The sequence below is a fragment of the Lissotriton helveticus genome, chromosome 11 (assembly GCF_964261635.1).
Source record: "Lissotriton helveticus chromosome 11, aLisHel1.1, whole genome shotgun sequence".
NCBI classification, from domain to species: Eukaryota; Metazoa; Chordata; class Amphibia; order Caudata; family Salamandridae; genus Lissotriton; species Lissotriton helveticus.
Window position 1 is genome coordinate 579,801,752 of NC_136072.1, and position 24,953 is coordinate 579,826,704.

The 24,953-nt window shown below is 45.0% G+C and overlaps 1 protein-coding gene across 2 annotated transcripts in view; it reads right to left on the reverse strand.

Annotated features, from left to right (window-relative positions):
- The window catches only part of DOK2 (docking protein 2), a 116,124-nt gene extending 100,190 nt beyond the window's left edge, over positions 1–15,934 (reverse strand). Inside the window, exon 1 of one of the 2 annotated variants that reach the window (XM_078666350.1) lies at positions 15,480–15,934. In XM_078666350.1, the coding sequence (XP_078522476.1) occupies positions 15,480–15,542 (63 nt within the window). In that variant the 5' untranslated portion in view covers positions 15,543–15,934. The remainder of the gene's footprint in view (positions 1–15,479) is intronic. The other variant, XM_078666351.1, reaches the window with a different exon arrangement.
- Between the last annotated feature and the right edge of the window lie 9,019 nt (positions 15,935–24,953).

Sequence of the window (24,953 nt, forward strand, 5' to 3'; positions counted from 1 at the left end):
GACAAATAAAGATATTTCTCCTCGTTGCAGAACTATAATTCCTTCCCTGGGAAGACACTGAAATCTAACGCATTTCCAGGTTTACGAAACCTTGTAAATCTGGGACTGCGTCAGATTCCATGGGTGTTGCATGAGAACACCCACAACAAAACCCATGGAAAGCAGAGTAATGTGTGAAAGGGGGCCACATTTACAAGGCCATGAAAAGCCACGCAGGGTGGGTTTAAGTGACCTTGTACATAGGACTCAGCATTGTGCACCACCGGAGCCATCCCACATAATTTTGAGCAGTTCAGCCAATCCTGCTCTTTTATTTCTATTGTGGTACTTATATTTTTGGTTTTCTCACTAAAACGGTAAGTCTACAAACACAAGTACAAAGCAGAAGTCCTTTCTGTCTGAACTACTCACATTGGGCATAGGGTAACTTGAGAATTTTACAGTGAACCTTTTTGCCCTCCCCGTCCCAGCTGCTGATGGTAAAAGTGTCACTCTAAGTGTCACTCATAAGAAAATGTCACGCCGAAGCAACATAGCAATATCACATAAGTGCACTAGGAAAATGTGGGACTGCTACACCCAAGACCCCAATCAGTCCCCTTCTGTAATCTTCCAGCCCTCCTTATTCTTTCCTCCGCCAGTTCCCTGTGCACGCCCCCCACCCCCACTCTCTCTGTCCATCTAGGGGCCGTATTACATAAAATGTGCATTTCGATTGTTTGCGCTGGGCACACCTAAAAGGTGCGCCTGGCACAAACGATGAAAATGCTCCACATTATGGGGAATGTGCCGCCCCCAGGGCAGCCGCGATCTCGTGCTACCCTGGGGGCAGCACATTCCTCCTGTGAACAACAAAGCGGCTGCTTTAAAGCCACTCCGTGTTTTCACACTGCAGGCGGCACCTGTCTACACTTTCAAAAAGGATTAGAGATCCCCTTGCAAGCGGGTGCAGTCAGTGACTGCACCCGCCTGCAAGGGCATGTCTGGTGGGTCCATAGGACCCCTTTTCTCCCTCCAGAGGGCTGCTCACAGGGGGCCCATTAACAATGCGCCACCTTTTAGGTGGCACACTGTCAGTGCACCTCCTGAGAGCTTCTTTGCCTCTGTGCCTACATCTGTAATTCAACATGGATGCAGAGGCAAAGGTATTCCCTCATTTGCAGGGGGTACAACCCCATGCAAATGTGGGAACGCCCCCTTCAGACAGTGCTGGCGCTGTATGTGCACCAGCGCTTTCGGTATTACAGAAAGGGTCGAACAAGCATCTGCGGCCCCTTCTATAGTACCAAAGTGCCCCAGGGGCGCGCAAAGCGGGTGCAAACGCCCGTAGAGCCCCTGGGGCACTCTCTGTAATACAGCTCCTGATGTTATAAGGCATGGGCAAAGTGGGCAATTGCCCAGGGCCCCCACCTTTAAAGGGGCCCAGAGAAGGTGCCCCCTGCCTCCCTCTATCTCACCTCTATCTCTCTTTCTCAACCTCTTCCTCTATCCACTATCAACTTTAGGATTTTGGGGTCCTGGGCAAAACATATTTCATCTGTTTTATGTGATCCCATTACTGAAAATGTAACGTACCCATTAATGATTTTAGGCATTCCATGGGCTTCAGTTAGCACAGAATGGGGACAAAAATGTACTATTGTTCCAAAAGTGGGGCCCCAACATATGTTGTGCCCGAGGCCCCAAAACTCCTTTGGCAGACACAGCCAGGACCCCCACCCCTCGCTCATTCCTTCGGCGTCTCCATGATTCCTCAGTCAGTTCGCTCTGAGATCTGGGCTCTGCGTGGGTCCATAGCAAGGAAATGGTTTCCATACGCATAAATAATGCGGTCAGACCAGAAACAATGGTATGTGTGGGGCGCCGGGGCGGGGGGCGCAGAGAAGCAGGGTCTGGTACCCATTTGGGCAGGATGCCGGTTTTCACATTACCTGAAAACACATATTTATGATTGGTAAACATGGGTTGGCTGTTCCTTGCACACATTAAATGAAATATCTAGAACTGTACGTTTGTGTTTAAAAACAGCAATACAGATCAAAATGGGAAGAAGGGGGAAGTTACAAGGCTTTTGCCCAACCATGATTGTGTATTTGGAAAGCATGAGTTGTTGCAGGTAAGGAATGGGGTGCTTCAGTGTCCAAGGGTTCAGTCCTGGGGCGGAACATTAAACCGTCGACCTTGAAGCTGGAAAACTTCAAACCCAGTTAATGTAGGACAAGTTTCTCGAGTTTGCACAACTTCACCCAAGACCAGTTCAGCACCACCCAGCACCCAGTGGCGTAACATAGGCCCTAGCAGTGCGGGGGTGGGGGGCTCTTGAGCTCCAGGGCTCCCCTCAGCACAGTACCATGGCCTGAGAGCTCCTTGGCTGAGTCCAGAGCAATGCTTAATTTGAGCAGGTGGTTTCTGGGTGCTCAGCACCGGCACTTAATCATCAACACCGGCGCTTTTCATGAGCACCTCTTAAGGACACATTTATTTATGGTAGGCATGGGGAGATTAAGTGATTTGCCCAGAGTCACAGGATGTTGAGCCGAAGCAGATACTCGAGCCTGGTTCCCCAACTCCGAAGTCGGCAGCTCTGGCCATTATGCCACATCCGCCTCCTACTTTCCTAGCAGGTTCTGTTGGCGTTGCTAACAGGAGCAAGCTGGTGCAAGTTGCCTCCTAAAGAAGCCCCGGCACTTATGTTTTTTTTACAAATTAATAACTGATCCAGAGGGGAACCCCTCCATAGAGTATGTTGTAAAGGCATGAAGGGTAAGGACATGGAAGTGGTACTGGAGGTAAGGGCATAGAAGTGATACCGGTGGTAAGGGCACCAGCATGGAACAGGCTAACAGCATCGTTGGAGAAGAAGAGCCCCAGCATCCGCTTCGGCTTAAGCAAAAAGAAAAAACCTGCATGTGTGCCTCGTAGAAAAGGCACATCCCAACAGAGAAAAGGAGGATTGCACAGGAGGATGTAGGGCAGCGGGTCCGGGTTTAGGGACCTCGGCTGGGGTATGTTTTTTTACAGGCAGGAAGCTTGGGTGCAGTAGCGCCATGGGGGGGGTCTTTTAAAAGGACTGGGGGCCATAGGGTTTTGCCGGGGTCCAGTTTTAGGGCTCAGGGCTGGGGCTAGGTTTTTCTTGGGAGAGTTGGGGGCTGAGGAGGAAGTGGGGGTTGCGCCAGGGGTTGTTTCAGGGCTCAGGGCTGGGGTCAGAGAAAACCTTTTCCGCACATATGCATTTAACAGTTATGCTTTTACAACAAAATTTGTAGTAAAGGCACGCGTGGTAAAGGCATAATCATTGTAAAAATATACGTGTTCCATCATACATCTGAGAAAAGGAGGCAGTGGGTATCTGGTGTTGTATTAAAAATGTATCAGGTGCCATCAACACTATGCAGCCTTGGAATTTGGAAACCTTTAATATTGCCAGCCATTGGCTTCTGAGCAAAAATTAGTACCCTGGCACTTATTATTGTACAAACAAAGCACTGGCTAGGAGGATGTTTTCTCAGCTACCCCTTAAGGCTGCTCTTAGTGGCAGAGTGGAAACATAATAGGCGTCACTCGTTAGGGCAATAGGCAGTGGACCATCAGAGCTTGGAAGCAGTCGATGGGCACTCGTGACCATGAGTGCTGGAGGAAACATTTCCCAATATCTTGCAGGGTCCTTTTGCTCCTAATTTCTTTAAATCTTTGCCAATGTTGTGCTTTGCGAATCTAACTTTAAAAGAAAATTGTGGGTATATCTGTGAGTATGCACAGGAAGGCTTGCATGTGTATCTTTGTGTTGGAAGGGCATGGATGCTCCAGATCATGATGGAGGTAGGAGTCAAAGGAGCTTATTTCTGGTTCAGCAGGGGTAATGGCATATCAGGTTGAAGTTCATTGGCAAAGATGTGTGGGAGTCGGCCAGACTCGGAACCCAAAGCAGCCCAGGCAAATTTTGGCAGACCAGTCCCCATACATTGCGTAGCGAGAGAGTGAGCCTGACCACTACAAGATTGACTTTGAGGAATTCTCCCCCCAAGAAAATTTGGGGAAAAATGGAAAAGTGGTGCATTCTACAACACATTTTTCATTATAAATTCAATTGTATCAGCTTTTAAAGCATAGTAAATCATGACCTTACAGGCTCAACAATCTTTGTTGGGGCCTTCAATAATTTCCTCACTATCACCCTCCAACAGTGCCCTTCATGTCTCCATAACTCCTCTCTCACATGTATTTCATTTGTTTTATAGCACCGCTCATACCAGTATAGATTGTCGGAGCACTTTACACCAGACACCCCTACAGAGACAATGAATCATACGTGAGTAAATCAGTGTATAGAAATGTTACATAGTAAAAAGGGGACTATGAGGTGTAGGCATTTTTAAAGAGTGCTTGGCATGGGGAAGCGCAAACTCAGAATTCAAAACGTAACACTGTGGTTACGGGTTGGTTTACTATTAAGAACATATTCCTACCCAAACAAAGACTTTTTATTCACACCAGGATAATGAAAGACTGGGAAAAAACATAACTTGCTAACATGTACCATGCAGTTTGCATGCAGCTCTTGGATGGCACTTCATAGCGCACTTTACTAGATTATGGTTGTAATTTATGAACTGCATAGTAACAAAAGGATCTCTGTGACAATAACAGTAACCAACAGAGCTATGCACATAAAATACAGTTCTGTGATCTGCATGGTACACGTTCTTTTCAGGAAGCATATTAACCCTCTGCACTACCATAGATGAGCCAAAACTGCCACTAGACAAAACTTCGATCTCTCTCACCTTAGATATCTTGACACTTTCAATGTCACTGGAAACTGCTGGATATACAAGGATCGCTGCAGCGGTTGCTTTTAAACCATATCATATTTCAAAACACAGGGATACTGGAAACAAACGTGAGTGCTGAGTGTATTATGCTGGCCTGCAGAATTTTTTTCTGATTTTGCAGCACTGCAAGAAAACCGCCCCCCAGTAACAAAACTGGACACAGATTTTTCCAGAATGGCGGCAGTATGCTATGGATGGTGACTGTTAAGCCAGGGCCATCATTGCACCTTAGCACCATAGTGCCACCGATAGCCACAGAAAAGACACCATGATTCAAAGTAATATTTGCAGTCCAGCCACTACCCCAATCAAATATACAGCCATTCATTCATTCATTCACAAACACACATACATATAATGTAATGGAAAATAAAGTAATCTATATGGAATTTAGAAAGCACCTAAAAGGAGGCCTGGCAGTGTGAGGCTAAAAGCTACCAGAGAGGAAAGTAGAAAGCTGGCACAATTAGCTGAAAAAAAGTCAGGTTTTTAAAGCTTTCTGAATGATGGTTCGAAGAGAGACAGTTAGAGAATTCTACATTTCAGCTGCAGTGAATGAAAATGAGCAACCGCCTTTGTGTGACTGAGAAACCCTTGGAACCACAAGCATTGGCGTAGCAAGTGGGTGGGGCGGCGGTCCGCCCTGGGCGGCACAAGTTTTGGGGGTGGCACTCCCGCTCTTACATGCATTTTTGGGAATTGCCAGAACCGCCCCCTGTCCTTCCATGCGCCCACCACCACGGGGCAGCAAAGGTGATGCAGATGATTGCCTAGGGAGCTGAAGTGCAAGGCTGTGTTTTGGAAGTGCTGAAAACATTGCAGGTTACAGGCAAGCAAACTTAAAATTAGGGAGTTACAGCAGCCCAGACAACTAAGGATAGTTGCCTGAAGCACTAGAACATGGGTATGTGCAGCAAGGCAAGGAAGGATTTTGCTAAATAGTTTTAGCATGAGAAAGCAAGCAGAGGATAAGTTAATTAACCTGAGCACAGAGAGGTGCTTCCCAATCAAAACGGATTCAAAGACTCCACACAGAAGAAGCCGGAACAGGAGCAGAGCTTGATTTAGTAGGCTAAAACCCATCAACTAGTGCCCCAGTATTACATCCAGAAACTAATAGGACTTCTGTCTAGTCAGTATTTAGTTTGAGTGGTGAACTGTTCCTCATCCACTCAGCCACTGCTATCATGCAGCTATAACAAGTATTTGCAGAGACAATAGGTCTCGCCTATGCAAGAGCTATTGGCTTTGTCAATGGGTTTTATCTGTGTTGTACACAAGGGTAGCTGCTTTCAGCATGGCTAAAAGTTAGTGGCATAGAAGAAAGTGGCATAGAGTGGGATGGAGTGTGGTAGAGTGGAGTGGCGTAGAGTGGTGTGGAGTGGCATGGAGAAGAGTGGAATGGCGTTGAGTAGAGTGGCGTAGAGTGGAGTGACATAGAGTGGAGGGGCATGGAGTGACATGTAGTAGAGTGGAGTTGCTTGTCATAAAGGTGAGTGGCGCAGTGTAGAATGGAGTAGCGTAGTGTAGTGTGAAGTGGTGTACAGTGGAGTGGCATGGGGTAGAGTGGAGCGGCATCGCATGGAATATGTAGCGTATACATGGTGTGGTAGCGCACTGCCATTACAGACTACACATATTCCTTTGAAATGATCATTATATTTGCACAGACATACCATTTTACCGCTAAAACTATACAGCGCACAAACAATAATGTGTGCAAATGGTATCACCCAGTGAACTGATTTGCTTTGATCGTATTAAAATATTTGTTTCGACCAAACTTCAGAATAAAAAAAAAATAGTGCTTTCCTAGTTCTGATATATTCTGAAATATGTGCATAGTTCATTTACAGACATCTACATTTTGTTGTGTACTAGAAAAAAGCCTTTCCTTTCTCAACTCCAATGGCCAGAAAAATTGCCCGATATAATCTCTCCCTTTGAAGTCAAAGAAAGAACAGTAAACACCAAGCTCCCTCAGAAGATAGAGCCTCACATTTTACCTTTGTCTTTGAATTCACAGAAAATGAGCCAAGGTAAGAACAAAATGTAAAGGACTGTTTACAGAAAGCGAGCTGTCGTGGAAGAATACAGTAAACAGGCTATGCTCCACAGGAGGTTCTAACTCAAGCTGGGAAGCCTAAACAAATAAAGCCAGCAAATAGAAAGCAAAAATCTATGAGTTACAAAACACAAAGCCAATGGAAAGCACTGGGCGGAATGCATTTCCTGGGAAGCTTTCAGAATGTCCTCAAGAATTCTTTAGCAATCCAAACAGCAGCTTCAACTTAAAAACTGGGGTAGGATCCTACATGTTATCATCAAGCAAGATAAGGATTTATGTGTCATTTGTGTAACAATTAAACAAGAGGCCAAAGGAGCAGAGGAGTTGAGCCAACAGGCGCACATAAAGATTAAAAAAGGTGGGAATCAGCAAAGAGCCTTGTGTGGCTCAAAGAGAGAGGTTTACATTTCAAACAGAAGGGAGCTAAGCAAACTGCTTGCACTCTGTCACACAAATAGTGCTTGATGCAGGTTAATACCGGGCACTAAGTCCCTGAATCCTTAAATTGAAGTAACAAATGATCATAGGAGACAATATCGACAGTGGCTGACAGATCTATCAGAATCGGAATTGGCCTGTAACTGCCGGAACCCAAAGATCACTGAAGATTGGAATTAGGGCAGATTCTGTACTGTCATAAGCCTGAAAGTCAGACTGAGCTTGAACTAAGATATTACTGTTCTCCAGAAAAGTGGAAGGCTGCTTATTAATAGCATTCGCTAAGACTTTTATTGAAAGTGGAAGCAAGGATATGGGTTGATAATTACTCAAAATAGATAGATCTGCAGTATATTTATTCAGAAGGGCAATGATCAATGCTTGCTTTCAGGACAAAGGGACAGTGACCTTGCTAATTGGCTTGTTGCAAATAGTCAATCAAGACCACAGAAGCCTTGATGATAGAGTTCATATGTGAAAATAAAGAAAAAGTAGGCCCTGTGAAATTAAATGTTTGCCTAGGATCACACAATTTGAACATGCAGAGATTCTGGCAATAATTCCAGGTTATCTGGTTTCACCTTTTGAAATTCAGCCAGCAGATATATATCTCCATCTCCCCTGTTATACATCCATCATAGGTAGGCTTTCCTATTTTCTGTTTCTATTTTTGGTAAATTCTGGTGGGGGGGTTTTCAGTTTTTTTGATACCTTAAAAAAAACAGTGGCTATCAGTGATTACACATTTTCAGTCCGTTAAAAACAGAAACCAGTGTTTTTCCGGTATTTATGGAATTTTAATTTCATTTTAATTATTGCTTGCCTTCTGCACTGCTCGTGCACATGTATACATAGTGTGTGTCAAGGGTATATGAGATCCAAATACATTTTTACTGCACCAGAATGGACTACAAAGTCAATAGCATTCTTCATTATCTCTGAAGATTGTAAACATGCTTTCAGCATACCATCTAGCAAGTGATAAGGATCTCTTTCAGGGAAGCACTTCAGCTCAGGTATCGATTTTGACAGGCCATCATACAACTTTTTCATATACGTAGCTGGATCGCTGCAAATACAAACAGTATCATTCTAATCTTTATTGTACTTGGTAGGAACTTTTTTCAGCTGCATTCCATGTGACACTGCGTTCCATCTTTAACAAACATCTGGTGTCATGTTTTCACCACCATCTCAGATGCTTGGTGACAACATTCTTTTCACATATACCTCTCACTACATCTTGCATTGAATGTTTAAAGCATGGGGTATTTCGCAATTCACTTACAATCAATACTGACACTAGAAAAGGGGGCTGATGTATCAAAGGATTTCACCTATTCTCTGTCTGTGGGTAAATGTGATGATACATATTAGGAAAGATTTGTATGAAACCAGCCATTTTACCTATCAGTGAAATCAAATGTAGCCAAAATATCAAATATAATTTTGATATTTAGTGATTCTCTACAGTTTATAAAATAACTAAATAAGACCTAAAACATGCATCTAAATACTGCATCTGTAGACCAAATACCACAAAACTGAAAAAAGCAGAAGGAAGAAGAGACAATGTGTTAGTGACATCCCTAGAGTTCGAGTTCGAGTTCGGGGATTTATATAGCGCACTACTCACCCAGAGGGTCTCAAGGCGCTAGAGGGAGGGGTTCAACAACAAAACTCCAGCAGTGTAATGTTAGCCCAGTCTTTCTTGATGCTACCTTGTATTACAAAGTTAAATTGTATTGGCCCCTTCAGGAAGAAATAAAAATGACTTTCACTCATCTTTTCCTTTCTTTGAATGGCACTTGTGATTGCAAATGTGTTGTTTCAGTGTTTATGAGTTTACACCGGTGATGGCCATTTTTCCATTCGGTGGGGTTTTATCAGTTATTATAGGTTTAAACCTAAACCCAGATGGCCTAATCATAGGTCACTGTTTTGTCTTTTTTCTTTGGCACACTATGGGAAAACCAACACAGACATATCAGACCCAACTCCCAACCCTTAGGCCCAACTACCAAGTCAAGAATGTATTTTTTGGAGGGTGTCACACCTCAGACACCCCACCCCTCTTCCCGGAGCTACGCTCCTGCTAAAATATGACTGCCTGCATACCATGTGAGTGTCTCTGCTTTTCCTGTGAGCTCACGCATGTCCTATGTGCCTTTGTCTGTGTCCCCTATGAATACATGGCTGATTACCCTTCAGACATCTTAGTGTATGAATGCTAAACAAGCTCTATTTGTGCCCATCTATCTATTCTGTGAATGCCTGTTTGTTCGCTCTTTCACTCAGTGACTTCCTGTCTTGGAGTGCCTATATGGCTTTCCTGTGAGTGAGTGACAGTCTGCAGTGCACGGAGTGACCACTAGCCTGTTAGTGAGTTTCTACCTGCCTTGTGAATGAATGCCATTCTATCCTATGAGTGCCTGTGTGACTGATCTGTGAATGCATGCCTCTTCTGTGAGGGTATCACTGCCTATCCTACAGAGTCATACCATCACCTGGTCGCCCTACACTTAAGGTTGTCTATATCTGGTGTTGCATTAAACTTGCTGGTACTGCGCCATGCCATATCTAGGTTAATCAGACATTTTGGGTGAATTATGGTACACCTAGCACAACAGTCTAGGCATGTGCAAACTTGGATTACGCGTTTGAAATTATTGAAGTTCGTGAATTCATGCAATTTCATGTCATCTTTGCACATTGGAGACTGGTTCAAGAAGAGAGAGAGACATTTGCAGCTAAAGTCTATCCTGCTAGTAACTTGTGTGACTTTTAAAATGAGGTTAAAATTTCACGCATCATATACGCAAACCACATATAGCATCATTTGGGCAGTTGCATGTAATTTTGCAAAGTTTTCATACAATTTCATGAAAAGGAAATGAAATTTCAAATAACCCAAATTAATGAAGGATTACTCTATCTCCCCACACTGCAGTGGTCGTGTTAGTTAAATAAGGTATTTCCTTTATCCTGGTTTGTTCTAAATTGCTCTAAGATTAAATTTAAGACAGACTCACTCTTCCAGCCTCTTCTGTTACTAGCCACACATACCTTAATATGTTCACATTCATAAGGGTCATACTGCTATTTTATTCCCTGCCTTTGCCATTGTTATTTTTTTCTCCTGTAGCCTCATCAGCCTCCCGTGGTCTCCTAATCCCACCCCTTCTCTTAAATCGTCTCAAAAGTCCTTATCTACACACTCATCACCTCGCAGTACCCATCGGCACTCCTCCCAAAGGGAAAATATCACCAGGGCCCATCAGAAGATCTGTTGCAGCCAATCACCGCCTTGCTTGATCTAAATATTGTGCTCTCATGCCAGAACAAGTGATGTACTACATTCAATCAAATTAACTTTATTAGATTTGACTAAGCAAATCATAAAAGTGCAAGGTACAGAAAAAATATTTCACAGTATCACATTTGAATTTATAAATTAGCATGATACAAACCTCCTAAAAAACGTGGGACATAAAATCATACATTAAAATTCTCTAAAAACTGCAAATATAGAAATGCTGGCTTAGTCTTTTTAAAATTCAACGGTAAAAGAAGGGGCGAATATACTTATTTCGTAAACTCGCCCACCTGGGACAAATAGGGGTAATGTGTAAAGTGTCTTGTGCAACACCCATATCACATGAACAGGTCGGGGGTCAGAGGGTCTATGCCGACCCCCTAAAAGTTGAGGTAACATATTTAACCCAAAGTATGTCAGGAGCCTTCTGTGCAGAACCAGCATATCTAGCGTGAGATACAGATCTATATTACTCGGAGAAGAATAAATAAACTGGTATTTGTAAAGCGCAAACTAATCACTACTAAGGGTCTCGGGCCGTCAGGGAGATTAAGTGAGCTATTGCCCAGAGTCACATATAACTGAGCTGGTCTGCCTCCCGCACTGGGGATCAAACAGTGAACCCGGGGCTCCGGAGTCAGACGTCCTGGCCAATGCACTACACCTCTCCCTTTTTTTAGGTTATTTTTATTGGCATTGTTATGTTAATAAAGGGCCTGTATTTCAGGTATCCATAATCTTAAACTTGCATTGTTTCCACTACATTTCACAGTTGTGTTGAAGGGAAACTAAACTTCCACAGAACATGTTGGACAGAACATCTCAAGTGCACTATTACTTCACAAATGCCTTAAAGTCGGCTATCACTATCCTATAAACAACACCCAATACCAACACATACCACACAGTGTCCCAACAATGCATCCAGACAGCATGTCTAAATACATCCAACAGTTCTGATACACCAACAGCACTCACCATCCAACACTGCATAATATTAAATCCCATCTAGTTTATTTATACTTCTTCCTACATTGTTAGAACACATTCATAACCCCAGCACGTTCATACACTCACCAGGGCATCAGAGACATATAGAGCCCCATTCACAAAGGTAAACGGAGACGAAAATATAACTTTATGACTATCGGTATTCACAAAGGGCATTTACTAGTAGTAAAGTTAGACTTTTCTCTTAGTTAAACTTCAGTATTGGCCTTAAGTTTAACTGAGACCAGGAGCCCGATTCACAAAGGTAAACTGAGACGAAATTATAACTTTATGACTTTCGGTATTCACAAAGGGCATTTACTAGTAGTAAAGTAAGACTTTTCTCTCAGTTAAACTTCAGTATTGGTCTTAAGTTTAACTGAGACCAGGAGCCCGATTCACAAAGGTAAACTGAGACGAAAGTATAACTTTATGACTTTCGGTATTCACAAAGGGCATTTACTAGTAGTAAAGTTAGACTTTTGTCTCAGTCAAACTTCAGTATTGGTGTTAAGTTTAACTGAGACCAGGAGCCCGATTCACAAAGGTAAACTGAGACGAAAGTCTAACTTTACGACTTTCGGTATTCAAAAAGAGCATTTTCGAGTAGTAAAGTTAGACTTTTGTCTTGGTTAAACTTAAATTTTCTCCTAGTCTAAATCTAAGGACTTTTGGTCTCAGTTAAACTTAAGACCAAAACTGTGACAAAAGTCTCACTTTACTACTCATAAATGCCCTTTGTGAATACCGAAAGTCATAAAGTTAGACTTCCTTCTCAGTTTACCTTTGTGAATTGGGTCCATAGTTGGCTAGGTGTTGCTGCCTTAGCAGCACGACTATGCTATGTTATGTTGATTTGCATGAAGCAGATACCTGTGAGGGTATCCGGGTGCTCAAAAGCCTGCATATCAAACCAAATATATTTCTACTTCACTCTACAACATCAGTACACCTTAAACAGACATCCTCATATCATAATGTGCACAAAAAGGTACTGAAGCAAAATTGTTGTCTAGCAGCGTCGCCAAGTCAAGAGAGTGGTGGATGTCAGCCTACTCTCGAGCACAACCAAAAAAAGCATAATAGAAGGTAAGGGATATGAAGTGAGTTTGGTCCTACCTGTGCTCATTCAGGCAGTAATTAAAAAAAGGGCTGAAAATGGATCACAACTGAGCCCGCCATTCTGTCTGGGACCACATAAAAAACATAGGGACTGGAGAGCAAAGTTAAGGACTTTTACCTTAATGTGTGCAACCGAGGCTTAAATGAAGAAAGGAAATGTCCTCTTGTAACACCTTTTGTAAAATTATATTGGGTTTAGTTACGTGTTTTTTCATTAGTGCAGAGTGATTGACTAGTGCACTGCACAAGATGGAGGACAAAGGAGATCTCAGCCCAGACACCCTTTACATAACCCAGGCCTTTAATCTTTAAAATGTAATCTTATCAGGGTAACGTGTCAGCATTGTGCTAAACTTTAAGGGAATAACTACTACAACAAGTAACATTACACCTACAACAAGCCAACACTATTGGCTTTGTCAATGGTTGTTAGTTGCATAAGATAAATAAGCACTAACTATGGCTTTGATGTATATAACATTGAAAATGCTTCATTTCTAACATGATGGGACTATGAAACAACTATAGCCAGTCTCTTTGAAGTTACATCAAAAGCATTGAAGGGCAGTCCTGCTGAAGAGCAAATATTTTTTTTCACTGTCACGTGAGGGCAAAAATGGAGAGGCAGAAAGGGACCCGTCTCCTCTTTTTAGAACTGCACCGGCAGGACTTAGCCCACTTTAAGTCCTGTCCATGCCACTTATAAAGGAAGCTTAGCTCTTTACCCAAAACCTCATTAGGGACTCCTATATTTTTGTTGAAGGCACCCTGCTTTGCCCCACCAAAGAAACAGTAGTGAAAGCCATTACTACAGTTGTAAAAGAATGCGTGCCCTGGCCCAAAGCTCTCTTCAGAAGCCGCAGACTGGCACTATCAAATGTTGGTGTGGTGAATACAAAGGCTGTGTAGTCTAAAATCCACCCAAACCTCCATAATCCATTAGCAGACGCCCCTCGGCCCCTTTATCTCACTGGTGTAGGTTCCTGCTTTCTCCCTTAGTGACAGTTCATTCTTTCTCTCCCTCTGCGCGTGTTCTTTGTTTGACTTCCTTATCTTCCTCTCAGTAAATGTCTGATGGAGAAAAATAAGTGCTGGTCCCCAAAAATGAGGGCCAGGGGCTCCCCATCAGCACACAACCCCCAGCTCAAATTAAGCCCTGAGAATGCCACCCAGCTCCATGGGAGTCAATTCACGAAAATGCCTGGGGTAATGAAAGTGACATCACACACCATTTGACCTTTACTTTGAATCACACGCACACACATGCTTAAACATACACACACATTCATGCACTCTCTCCCAGATAAACACACTCACCTAGAAGCATGAATACAGCATGCATTTAAAAGCATGTTTTACTTACCATAACTGTCAGATAGGGTCATATTCCAGCTAATTATACTCAATTTTTCACACTAATAGTGAATAATATTATTCAGTATTTGTGTAATCAAATTTTAACAGAAAACTAGGAAAATGGAGCACCAAACAGGTCATTAGGGTGAGCTGCTCCTGTGTTCCAGGCACCTATGTTGCCACTTCTGAGGTCAAGGGTCGCAAGGGGCAAGCCAGGGGTCAATCAGCGACCCCTGTCGACCCTTAATGACGTCCATGCCCAACTCTCCTCCGCAAAAATACAAATTGATGGAACTCAATCAACTCTCACTCACCAATAAAAGGGTAACGCTGCAGAAGTCATTCTGCGGTGTCACCAAAAGGTTAGAGAAAGATAAGTTTATTAATCATACAATACAATACATTCATACATATTCATCATACAGTCATTTGAAATAGAAAGGGCAAGCACAATGCGGGAACTCATACAGAATACAAAAAAGTCATCACATATTCATATTAAGATTCCTGATAGCAGCACTTAAAAAGCATGCAACCGCAATCAGAAAAGCAACAAAAATGATATTCGCCAGAAGTTCAATGGTAAACTGCCTGGGGAAATTGCATACTTTAAAAAGATTGGTTTTAAAAACGTTTTTACGTGCGTCATCAGAAGGATAGTTTTCAAGGGCTGAACCAGAAATAAATTTCACATTAAGTATTATTATTAGCCAGCTCGAATGTGGTCACTTGATCAGACTGAGAATGAAGAACATTTCCAGGTTCAGATAGATGCCTTGAGGACCTTTTTTTTGTGCAGCTTTTATATACCGTGAACTTAAAACAAATGCATCACAGCGCCGTACTGAGTAGCACATTTCTCAAGGTGATAATTTATTTTTGACACAGCAGGATAAAGAGATTTGCCCAGAATCACAAGATAATGAACAGAGGCGGGGATTCGAACTTGGTTCACCGGCTGCAAAGGCGGCAGTTTTTTCCATTGTGGTACTTCTCTTAACGCTTCTCTCTTAACCCACTAAATTTACGTTTTACCTTCTATATATACAGTGCTTAAAATGGAAAAAAATAGAAGTGCAGGTACTCTGTACCAGAGTACCTGCTTGTTTCTGAAAATTGCCGGTACTCTCCAATTAAAAGTATTGCATTTCTCTTTAGAAGTGCCGGTACTCTCCCTCGCAAAATTAAAAAAGTGCCGGTACTCCGTACCGGACAGGACCGGTCCATTTAAAGCACTGTATATTTACTAACATAAAGACTGTTCTTGGCTCATGCACAACCCACACCCCCAAGGACACGTCACACGCACGTACACACTTTGGAGGAGCGCATCACTGCACCCAGGGGCAGCGCCTACCTTCCCGAAGGTCTGCTGCTGCTGCAGGTGGAGGAGGCCTTGCCGCACCGGTCCCTCTTCCATGACCAACCAATGAGCATCATCCGCCGACCTCTCCAGCTTCTCTTCTGCTCCCTCTCGAGCTCAGCCTCTTCACCTCACTCTCTCTCAGTCACTCTCTCTATGCTGACTCGCTCTCTCCGTAGAGCTCAGAGCTCCCTCCCTGTCTCGTATCGCGGTCACTGCAGCGGCCTCTGAGTTCACTCTGGCCCGGTCTCCGCCTTTTCGGCCGAGCTCTTTTATGTCTGCCTCCGTATCTCTCCGAAGGCCCTCTCTGTCTCTCACTTCCTTGTTTATCTCACTCCTCTGCGTGGGTTCCCTCGCGCCCTCCGCTCCACCTCCAGTCGCTTCGTCTGCTTCGAGGTGCGCGCCTCGGCGTTGTGGGATCTTGTCTCAAAAAAGCCGCTGTCACGTCCTTATTCACAAGTTCAACTTCCTGTATGCTCAATGTGACAGCAGTTGAGGAAGAGGAAAGAGTGACTGCAGCGGGTGCGTGATAAAAGCCACTCGAGCACATACTAGCTCATACTATTTATTTTGCAATTTTACATAGCGTCAAGGTAACAGCGCTCTACGGTATATGTTGTTACATGGGTAGATAAAGAGAGTTCAAGAGCTACCAAATGGTACAAAATGTAGTTAAGTAAGCTCTAGTACAGTGGTCTTCAGTGAGTAGCTCGGGAGCTACTAGTAAGTAGCACACCAGTACTCTCAAAGTAGTTCTGAGTGGTGAGGTCAAACTCAGTACCTCATTCAGAGAATATTTTAATAAAGAAGGCAGCACTGCTCATTTTAACACCATTAGGATGCCAGCCAGCCAATCATGATAGCGCTCAAACACACCCACTGTCGGTCTGTGGGGTCTGTCGTGAGGTGAGCTTGGGGCAAATCCCACATTTGCATGGGGCACCAAATGAGGGAAACACACACTTTGGTAGCAGATTGGGAGATTAACCACGTGCGGTTCCTCCCCTTTTATTTAGCCCTGCAGGCCACGCTTGGCCCGCGGATGACGTGAAACATATATCTGGTTCGTGCACCAGATAACAGGACCGCTGACCTGTTACATCCCTCCCCAACTTGGTCTTAACAACAGTCCAATCTGATTAACACGCAAAGTTCTGAAGCCGTCAGCTAGGCTGAGGGTTTGGCCTCAGACTGTAGCGGTGAGGTTGGCTTCGGATAGGGGGTTCACTCCGCTGAGGTGTGGTCGGTGGGGAGTCTTGTGAGAGTCCATGGACCATGAGGCCCCTATGGATCAGGGTTTATAGTCTGTTCGCAGGCCGGGCTGCAGCTGCTCCTGTCGCGTTCCCAGGGCCGGTCTTAGGAATTGTGGGGCCCTGGGCGAAATGGAAGATGCGAGGCCCCTCTAATTTTCATGTGACATCACATCCGGGGCCTGCGGTGGGGCCCCCCTGAGAAACACACACACTCTCGATATTATTAGACGGAAGAATGCACTGTGCTGTGCTCACCACTGCGCAGCGCTTTTCCCCAGGCCATCATCATTTATTATTCCCGCAACTGCGGGGCCGGCGGCAGGGCCCCCATGACCGCGAGGCCCTGGGCAGCTGCCCATACCGCCCATGGCTAGGACCGGCCCTGCGCGTTCCTGAAGGTCTCTTTGGTCCGATTCGGAGCAAGATGGTGGAATTTCCTTGAACCACGAGACATTACGCGATTCTTCCTTGGTCCCTTTCCTGGCTGTCACCATTGTGCCGCTGTTGGCAGTAACTGTCCAAGTGCCTGGTTTGTGTGTGGTTCTGAACTTGCCGCCGGGACTACGGTCCTTGAGGATTACTGTGGCTTCCGGCAGTATTGACCTTAGGAGTGACATGGCGTCGCACTCTGGCTTGTTCATTCCGCTGCTCCCGACGTGCCTGGGTGCCTTGGATGTCATGAGGCGGAGGCATCCATCTCGGACAGATGGGGATCAGATCCCTCCGTGGCCCATTGAACATAAGCGCCCATGGAGTCTGTAGTGTTGTGAAGTGGGTGGTGCTCCCGTATTCTCGGAGGAATATGTTCAGACGTTGTTCCGGGTTGGCCAGTTCAACAACATTTTGTTGGCGTTGCACAACATTTTGTTCAGCGTGCGCTTGAACCTCTCAATGTCGCCATTGGCCTGCGGACATTGTAAGGTGATTTGGTGGTAGTGGATTCCTCGTTAGCTAAGAAATTCGGCGAACTCAGCTTCATGGAACAGGAGCCCATTGTTGCTCTGGATCTCGGCTGGGAATCCAAAAGCCACAAATGCTTTCTCGAGAAAGGGCGCAGTGTGGGTGAAAGCTGTTGAGGGAATTATTTCTACTATCGGTAACTTGGAATACGCATCCACTAAGACGAGCGTGATCTTCCCTCCGGCGAAACTTTTGAAGTCCATACTTAGTTTGGACCATTGATAGGTGCAGGGTTCTTCTGTTATTACTGGAGCTGGGCGTTCTGGCAGACTTGTCATCTGGCAGGCATGGCATCTGTGCACTAAGTCCTCCACCATTGCTTTTAGCTCTGGAAACCACACTTTTTCTCTCATTCTGGACTTCATCTTGATGGGGCCCTGGTGTCCGCTGTGTGCTAGTTGCGTGACTTGCTGCCTTAATGTCTGTGGGATCACGAGACGAGAAGCTCATAGCAGGATTCCGTCCTGAGTAGAGCTCAGCTCGTTTTGCACTCTCCACATCTTGGTCAGCTCCTCCTTGTCCTCCGAAGTCCAGGCATTCGTGTGCTGTAGGAACTCCCTCCATGATCAGTCCTGGATGGCCTGGATAGTTCCTGCATAGACTGCATCAAGTTCGGTCATCCTCTTGATGTCGTTGAGAGTCATTGCCTGGGGTCATGCTACCATCGAGATCATCCGGATGTGTTGTTCTGAGCCCTTGGCAAGTTCAGATCCCTCCGTTGGTGTGGGGGGTCGAGATACGAAGTCTGCGGGGTTCTTGACTCCTGGGCGGTAGACAACCTTGATTTGGTAGTGTTGCAGCTGTATGGTCCATCTATCAATCCGCGGTGGCAGGTGAGGAGCTGATCCTTTGAAAAGCAGGACCAGTGGCTGATGTGGAATGCCCCTTCTTCATGTTTGCCCCAGGTCCATTTGGCTTCTGCTTTCGTGAGGGCCTGTAGTGGTTGAGCAAGGGTTGCGAGGTCTGGGATGAACCTCCCGCAGAAGGTGGCTATGACAAGGAAGCTCCTTACTTCCGAGGGTGTGCTGGGGGCAGGCGCGCTTCGGATTGCTTGTGACTTGTGGAGATCCACTTGGATGCCTTCTTGGTTGAATATTTATATGAAGAGTTCCAATGATGGTTGGTAGGACGAGCACTTGTCCCAGTGCAGCGTCACCGTGTGGGGCTGTAGTGTGGATTTAAGATGCTTGTGGTGGTCCGCTGAGTGGCAGAGTGGATTAATATGTCGTAGCTGACATTCAGGACACCGGGTAGGCCAGAGAGCCTCTCTTGTATGGTGTTGTGGAAGACTTCGGCAGCTGCCAATATCCTGAAATTCAGACCCTTGTACCACCGCAGCCCCAGATGCATACTGAACGTCGTGATGTACCTGCTCTCCTCCGTCAGGGGTGGTTGGTGATACCCGGCGTTAAGGTCCAGTCTGGAGAACCACCTGGATCCGTTGACATCTGTGATTAGGTCATGCATGCTCAAGCTTGATGGCGCGGTTGGGTAGCCTCATATCTAAGCATAGCCGTATTGTTTCCAGCTGTTTGGGCTTCTGGTGATCACCATTAGGGACACCCACAGTGTTGGGCCCGAGCTTTTTTCGATCACTCCTTGTTGTTTCAGCTTTTTAAGCTCCTTCTCAACCATTGGCCTGAGGTGGAATGGGACGCGTCGGTGTCTTAGCGACACTGGGGTGACTGCTTCGATGATGTGCAGCTTGATAGGCGCGCACTTGAAGCAGCCTAGCCCCTGGAATGGCTCCAGAAACTGTTCCAGGATGTCATCAACCTGGTGCATCTGGACACTTGGTCCTCAGCGGTGTGGCTGCCGATAAGGGTGTCTGCTTCGCCATCTATGAAGTGGATCGTCGTCATCACTTCCTGCTCTTCCGATCTCACTGGCACTGAGATTCTCCCTTTTAGGGGTAGTGGGGAGTGGCTTCCATTGGTGAAGATTTTGGTCTGGGATGATGTGTGAGGCGGTTTGGGCTGGAGGCAGTGGTACTGTGGATGACCATTTCATTGGCCGATGCTCCTGTGTTGATGATGGCCTTGACTTTGGATCCGGCTATCTTGATGACACACGTTGGTTGTGGCCTCCGGCTGTCTTTTAGTTCTCGCATGTAAGAGATGAGGAAGGTCAATTGCTCATCTTCGTCAGGGGACGAGTCTTCAAGTCTCTAGTACGTTTGACTGGCTCCTTTCGGTTCTTCTGATTGCCCTATGTTCGTCTGGTTCCTAGTGTCCTTTCTGTACAGGTACTGGCCAGCTCGCGCAGCCAGGGGTAGAATGCATCAATCCTTCACATTGTCGCACTGGCGCAGTTTGAATCTCTCGAAGTCCGGTTTGACCTGTGGGTCAAAGTGAGCATTGAGTGCTTTTATAGCAGTGTCGTAATCTGCGGCAATGCCCGTATTGGGTAGATGCTTAAACAGTTTAAAGATTTCATCCCCAGCGTAGTGAAGGAGTAATGACCTCTTGACGGCTTTGTCAGTCTGTCTTGTGGTGACAAAGTAGTTGTTTAATCTTTCGATCTAGATTTTCCACCATGGAGACGCTGTTGTTGGGTCTTCTAGGTCACAGCATGCCCGTGAGGGCATGCTGTACTGAGACTCTCTGCTGGGGCTGAGCTTGGTCTTCGTTAGCCATGTGGCGATATCTGTGGCCAATTCCCTCCTTTTGTCCCTTTTATTTTTTCCTTGGCTGCTTTTTCCTTCGTCTCCCTCTATCCTTTCTCACTTCTCCGCTTGACTGTTAGTGCTCTCCTGGATGGCTATTTCTTACTCTCTTTTCTTTTCCTTTCCTTCTTTACTTGTGCCCACTTGCTGCTACAAAGTCTTCTCCCTTTTTGTCAGTCTTCGTTAGTTCCATCTGAATATTTTCTTTTTTTTCCCACTTTCTGTTTTCCTTCTTGTGTTTGGCAGAGGCCTGGCTGCCGCAGCAGGAGTAGCCATCCATGCTATGCCATCAGGGAGCAGCGCAGCCATAAGTGCTCCAGCGTAGCGCTCTGTGTGGGCGGGGCTGTCAGGAAGGGATTCCCTCGTGCACACATGCTGCCCAGCTGTAACCCACCGCTTCTTCGACACAGGATCTGCTCCTCCATCTCATCTGGGGGCACTGCCTCAGCACGGGACGCCTCCTCCCGGGTGCGTGCGTCGCAGCAGGGCACCGACACACTCCGCGTCGGCGCGTCTGGGACTCTTGCCTGGAGGAGTCCGCCGCAGTATGGAGCCAGGACGGACCGAAGTGGTGCGGGTCGCGACCCCCTCATCGCCAGTGTCATGAGGTGAGCCTGGGGCAAAACCTGCATTTACATGGAGTAATGAAACAAGTGGTCCATGACTGCTTTAGAGAAGAATAAATTATAATTTATCATGTGTGTATAGCTTAAATAAGTCAAACACTGGTAAAAAAATACCAAAAATAAATTGAATTGAATTGAAACAACACTTGTATAGCGCTAACTACCCTGCTGTCTAAGATAGCATTGTTCCAAACGTACAGTCAATGTAAAAAACAAAAGCGCCAAAGAATTGTTTAAGTTCAGTATATTTGATTTCATATACTTGAAACAGATCAAAATTAATTTGACAAAAGGAAGGTATAAAGGTTGCTCAAAGGAAGAGAGAAGAATGGGTGTGCTTGTGATGGGTAGGGAAAACTGAATAGTCACAAATATTTAGAGTTTATACATTTTTACGGCTTTGGCAATGGACTGGTAAAGAGACCAGTACAGAAAGGCCTGTCTCAAACAAATCATTTATAACATTTTTTATATACTTTTTGTAAATGCATATATGCAACATCAAGCGAAGGGGATGGGATGTGATACAGGCTGTTAGTGGGTGGGGTGCGTCGATGTTTCAACTCGGCTGGTAAATAGAGGGTCGCCAGAGTCATGAGGTGAGCCTGAGGCAAGGCCGACATTTACATGGGGCACCAAATGAAGGGGACCCACACTTTGGTAGCAGATCGGGAGATGCACAAGGTCATGCAAAGGCTAAGGCAAGTGACTAGGCAATGCGCATGACCATGCAAGAGAATAGTGGACAAATCCCCAATGTAAAGTGGCCAAAGTCCAGAACAAACTGGCTATGTCACTTCTGAAGTCATTAAATGGGGAAACGTACCATAGGTATGTAAACATGCAAAGAGTGGGAAACATGCTCATACACCATCCACTGGGGCCACAATGCCATGCAACCTTGTTCCAAACTGATTATAGATGTGAAGTGACTAGTGTAACATATTGCACAAAACTGATGCAAGAAAGTATCAACTGCGTCCCAACCTGTATGGCCAAGTAGCAAGACGAATCACTGATTACTAGAAAGATAGGAAATGTAAGAAAGACGGATGAATTAACAAGCCATATCTTTCAAAACAACCTGAAAGTAAAAGAAATTACTCTACTGCAAGGAAATACCTTAAAGTAGTTTCAGTCACAGAACCTGGAAACACGTGGCTTCCCGGATGCTCCCAGACAAAAGTGGAGAACACAGACCGCTAGCATGTATAAGAGCATGACACTCGCACTATAGCAAAACAACTAGAGCGTTAACCTGTTGGCTTCAGGGCTCACACCTCCTCCAACACCAATAGTTGAACGTACCAAGAGCATGCTCCTTGCGCTATAGCAAAAATACTAGACCGTCAACTTCCCAGCGTGAGGCCCCGCTCCTCCTCCAATGCCGTAACATGAGCGGTACAGCAGTACCGTGTCTTTTCAAAATGGCCAAGTAACAGACACAGCGGTTCCAGCAGAAAATTAAGCTAATCTATAATGATACTAGTATGCACAATCGCAATTAAGAATGGGTTATTGTGATGTCAGAAATAAACAAGACCTCGAAGACTCTCGATTGTATTTGCATTAATTCTTTTATATAAATTTCAAGATTCAGACTGATATATACAGGGGAAAAAACAATGGTGTTTTTGTGTCCCCAGTGTAAAATGGAACCATTAAACAGAAAGTGACAAAACATGTGACTTATACAGCTTGGTTTCCACATTTTTTAAAGGCGACCATTAGTAACTTTGTAATAATCACAGCTACTATATGCAATGATCAGAGCTGTTGAAGTGGTTCGCTTTAAATTACAGTTGATGACTTTTCGAACTTGCATGCGTCATAGGGTCTCCTCAGGACCAAGGGATATAGGGACATCTGATGGGGGTTGCACAGCCACGTAAGACAGTGAGATGTGTGAGAAGGAAAAAGGAAGAAAGAAAAAATATTCACACAGGACCCAATCGGGTGCCCCGTGTGAGAGATAGGCTGACAACCTGAATGTTCTTATGTTTCTGGACCGGCCAGTGGCAGACGAGGAGGATAACCACGGGGAATTGTATAGGTGGAGCAGATGCTTCAGCCTGTACGGCAGGGGTCTCCAACCTTTTCTGTAGTGAGAGCTAATTCTGCTCAAGGATATCCTGCCGAGCTACTAGCATACTTTATCACTGTAAAATGCTGATGATATGTATTACCATTACACTGTGACCACCCTAAGCTCGATTATCAGTAGTAACCACCCAAACATTCCAGGTGAAGTTATCAGCAGAATGCTAGGGAAAAGTTTATCAACATTAAATGTTTGTAATCAAGTAAAATTCAAATCATCACATGCTGTGTGCCACAAAGGGTATTACCACAGCAGTAAGTCTCCCCAACTCAAATTGAATTATCATCCGGTAACAACTTTAAATGTGTTTTAGAATTGCACTATTTGGTCTTCATTAGTATATTAGTTTTTGAAAATACACATATTTTTCTATCAAAATCACTTTCCACTTTGAGCAATCAAACTCAATTTTCCAGAAGAAAAACCTTTCTGAAAAAAATATTTTTGCCTTTAAAAATCAAATAAGTTGTCCTTGTTGGAAAATCAACAGTCGCTAAACATCAGCTTTTCGTTTTCATTTAGTACCACCATGTAAAAATACCTCTCATGTACAAATTCTGCTTCAAATACCCAGGTATTGGAATCATAGGCCATGCTTGCTCACCATAACACTATGAATGCCTCTGTTATGCTAATAATGCCCATCATTAAACCAGGGCTACCACTGTGCCACAGCTGGATGCCCAACATATATTAGTTATGGCCATTATTATGGGAGAAGCGGTTGCCACTCTGTCAGGAAGGGCTAAAACCAGGCCAGTCATGCTCTTTATATGTCAGTGATGGCAGCAGGTATGTAATTACTAGACTTGTATGCACAAAATAGTCAAGGATGAAAATGTTAAGGCAATGGCACAATTATACCATGAACGGGCTCAATTGCGTCAGAGATAATACTCTTATGATGGGGACCAGCATACATATTTGGCAGTCCTTGACACTAGGAGCAGCTTTAAGGAATAAACACTGTTTATTAGGGAAGGACACAATGTCACCCACCCACACAAAATGTAATGTGAGGCTTCTAACTTTCTCTGCCCTGGATGCATACTCTCTCGTCCTCAGCTCTTTGGTTGATCACGCTCCCAACTAACACATTTTCACTCTAGTTCTTGCAGTCGCACCCTTTGGTGGGTCAGCCCTGGTTACTGCTGCTACTATTCTTTGATGTCACACACGGTGCAACTGATAGAGCTGGGCGTATAACGTGGCCAATCTACTTCTTAGGTAGATTTAAAGTGGATAAAGATGGTTCTTTGACGCCGTAGCCTTCATTTGCTTCAACACCCTCCGCAAGACCTTCAAATTGATCCCCCCCCGAATCCAGGAAGACAGTCACCCACACATTCATCACCAGCAGGCTGGACTACGGGGATGCCCTGTATGCCGGAATCAACAAATCTTCAGATCCTTCTCCTACATTGCGGCCAAGACCTGTAACAAAGTCCTCCTCAGTATCAGATGAAACCCCACACTCCAAGCATTCAGGAAGAGCCTCAAGATCTGGCTTTTCAAATGACCGGAGCTGTCCAAATCCCCCACCCCCACATCCCCCAGCACCATGAGACCCTCAGGGGTGAGTATTGCGCTCTATAAATCCCTGATTGATTGATTGCTAGGCCAACACAGTGTGTGTTTGAGTGTTATCAAGAGGCCCTGCCATTGGTATGGCTGTCTGTAACTCTTACAGGTTATGAAACAAGCAGTGCTGCCTTCTTTAATATACACAGAATCTCTGAGATCGGCTTGGTTTGGCTTCACCTCTGAGAGCTACTTTGAGGGTGCTGGTGAGCTACCAGTAGCTCCCGAGCTACTGGTTGGAGACCCCTGCTGTACGGGATAGACCGAGGAACCAATTGTATC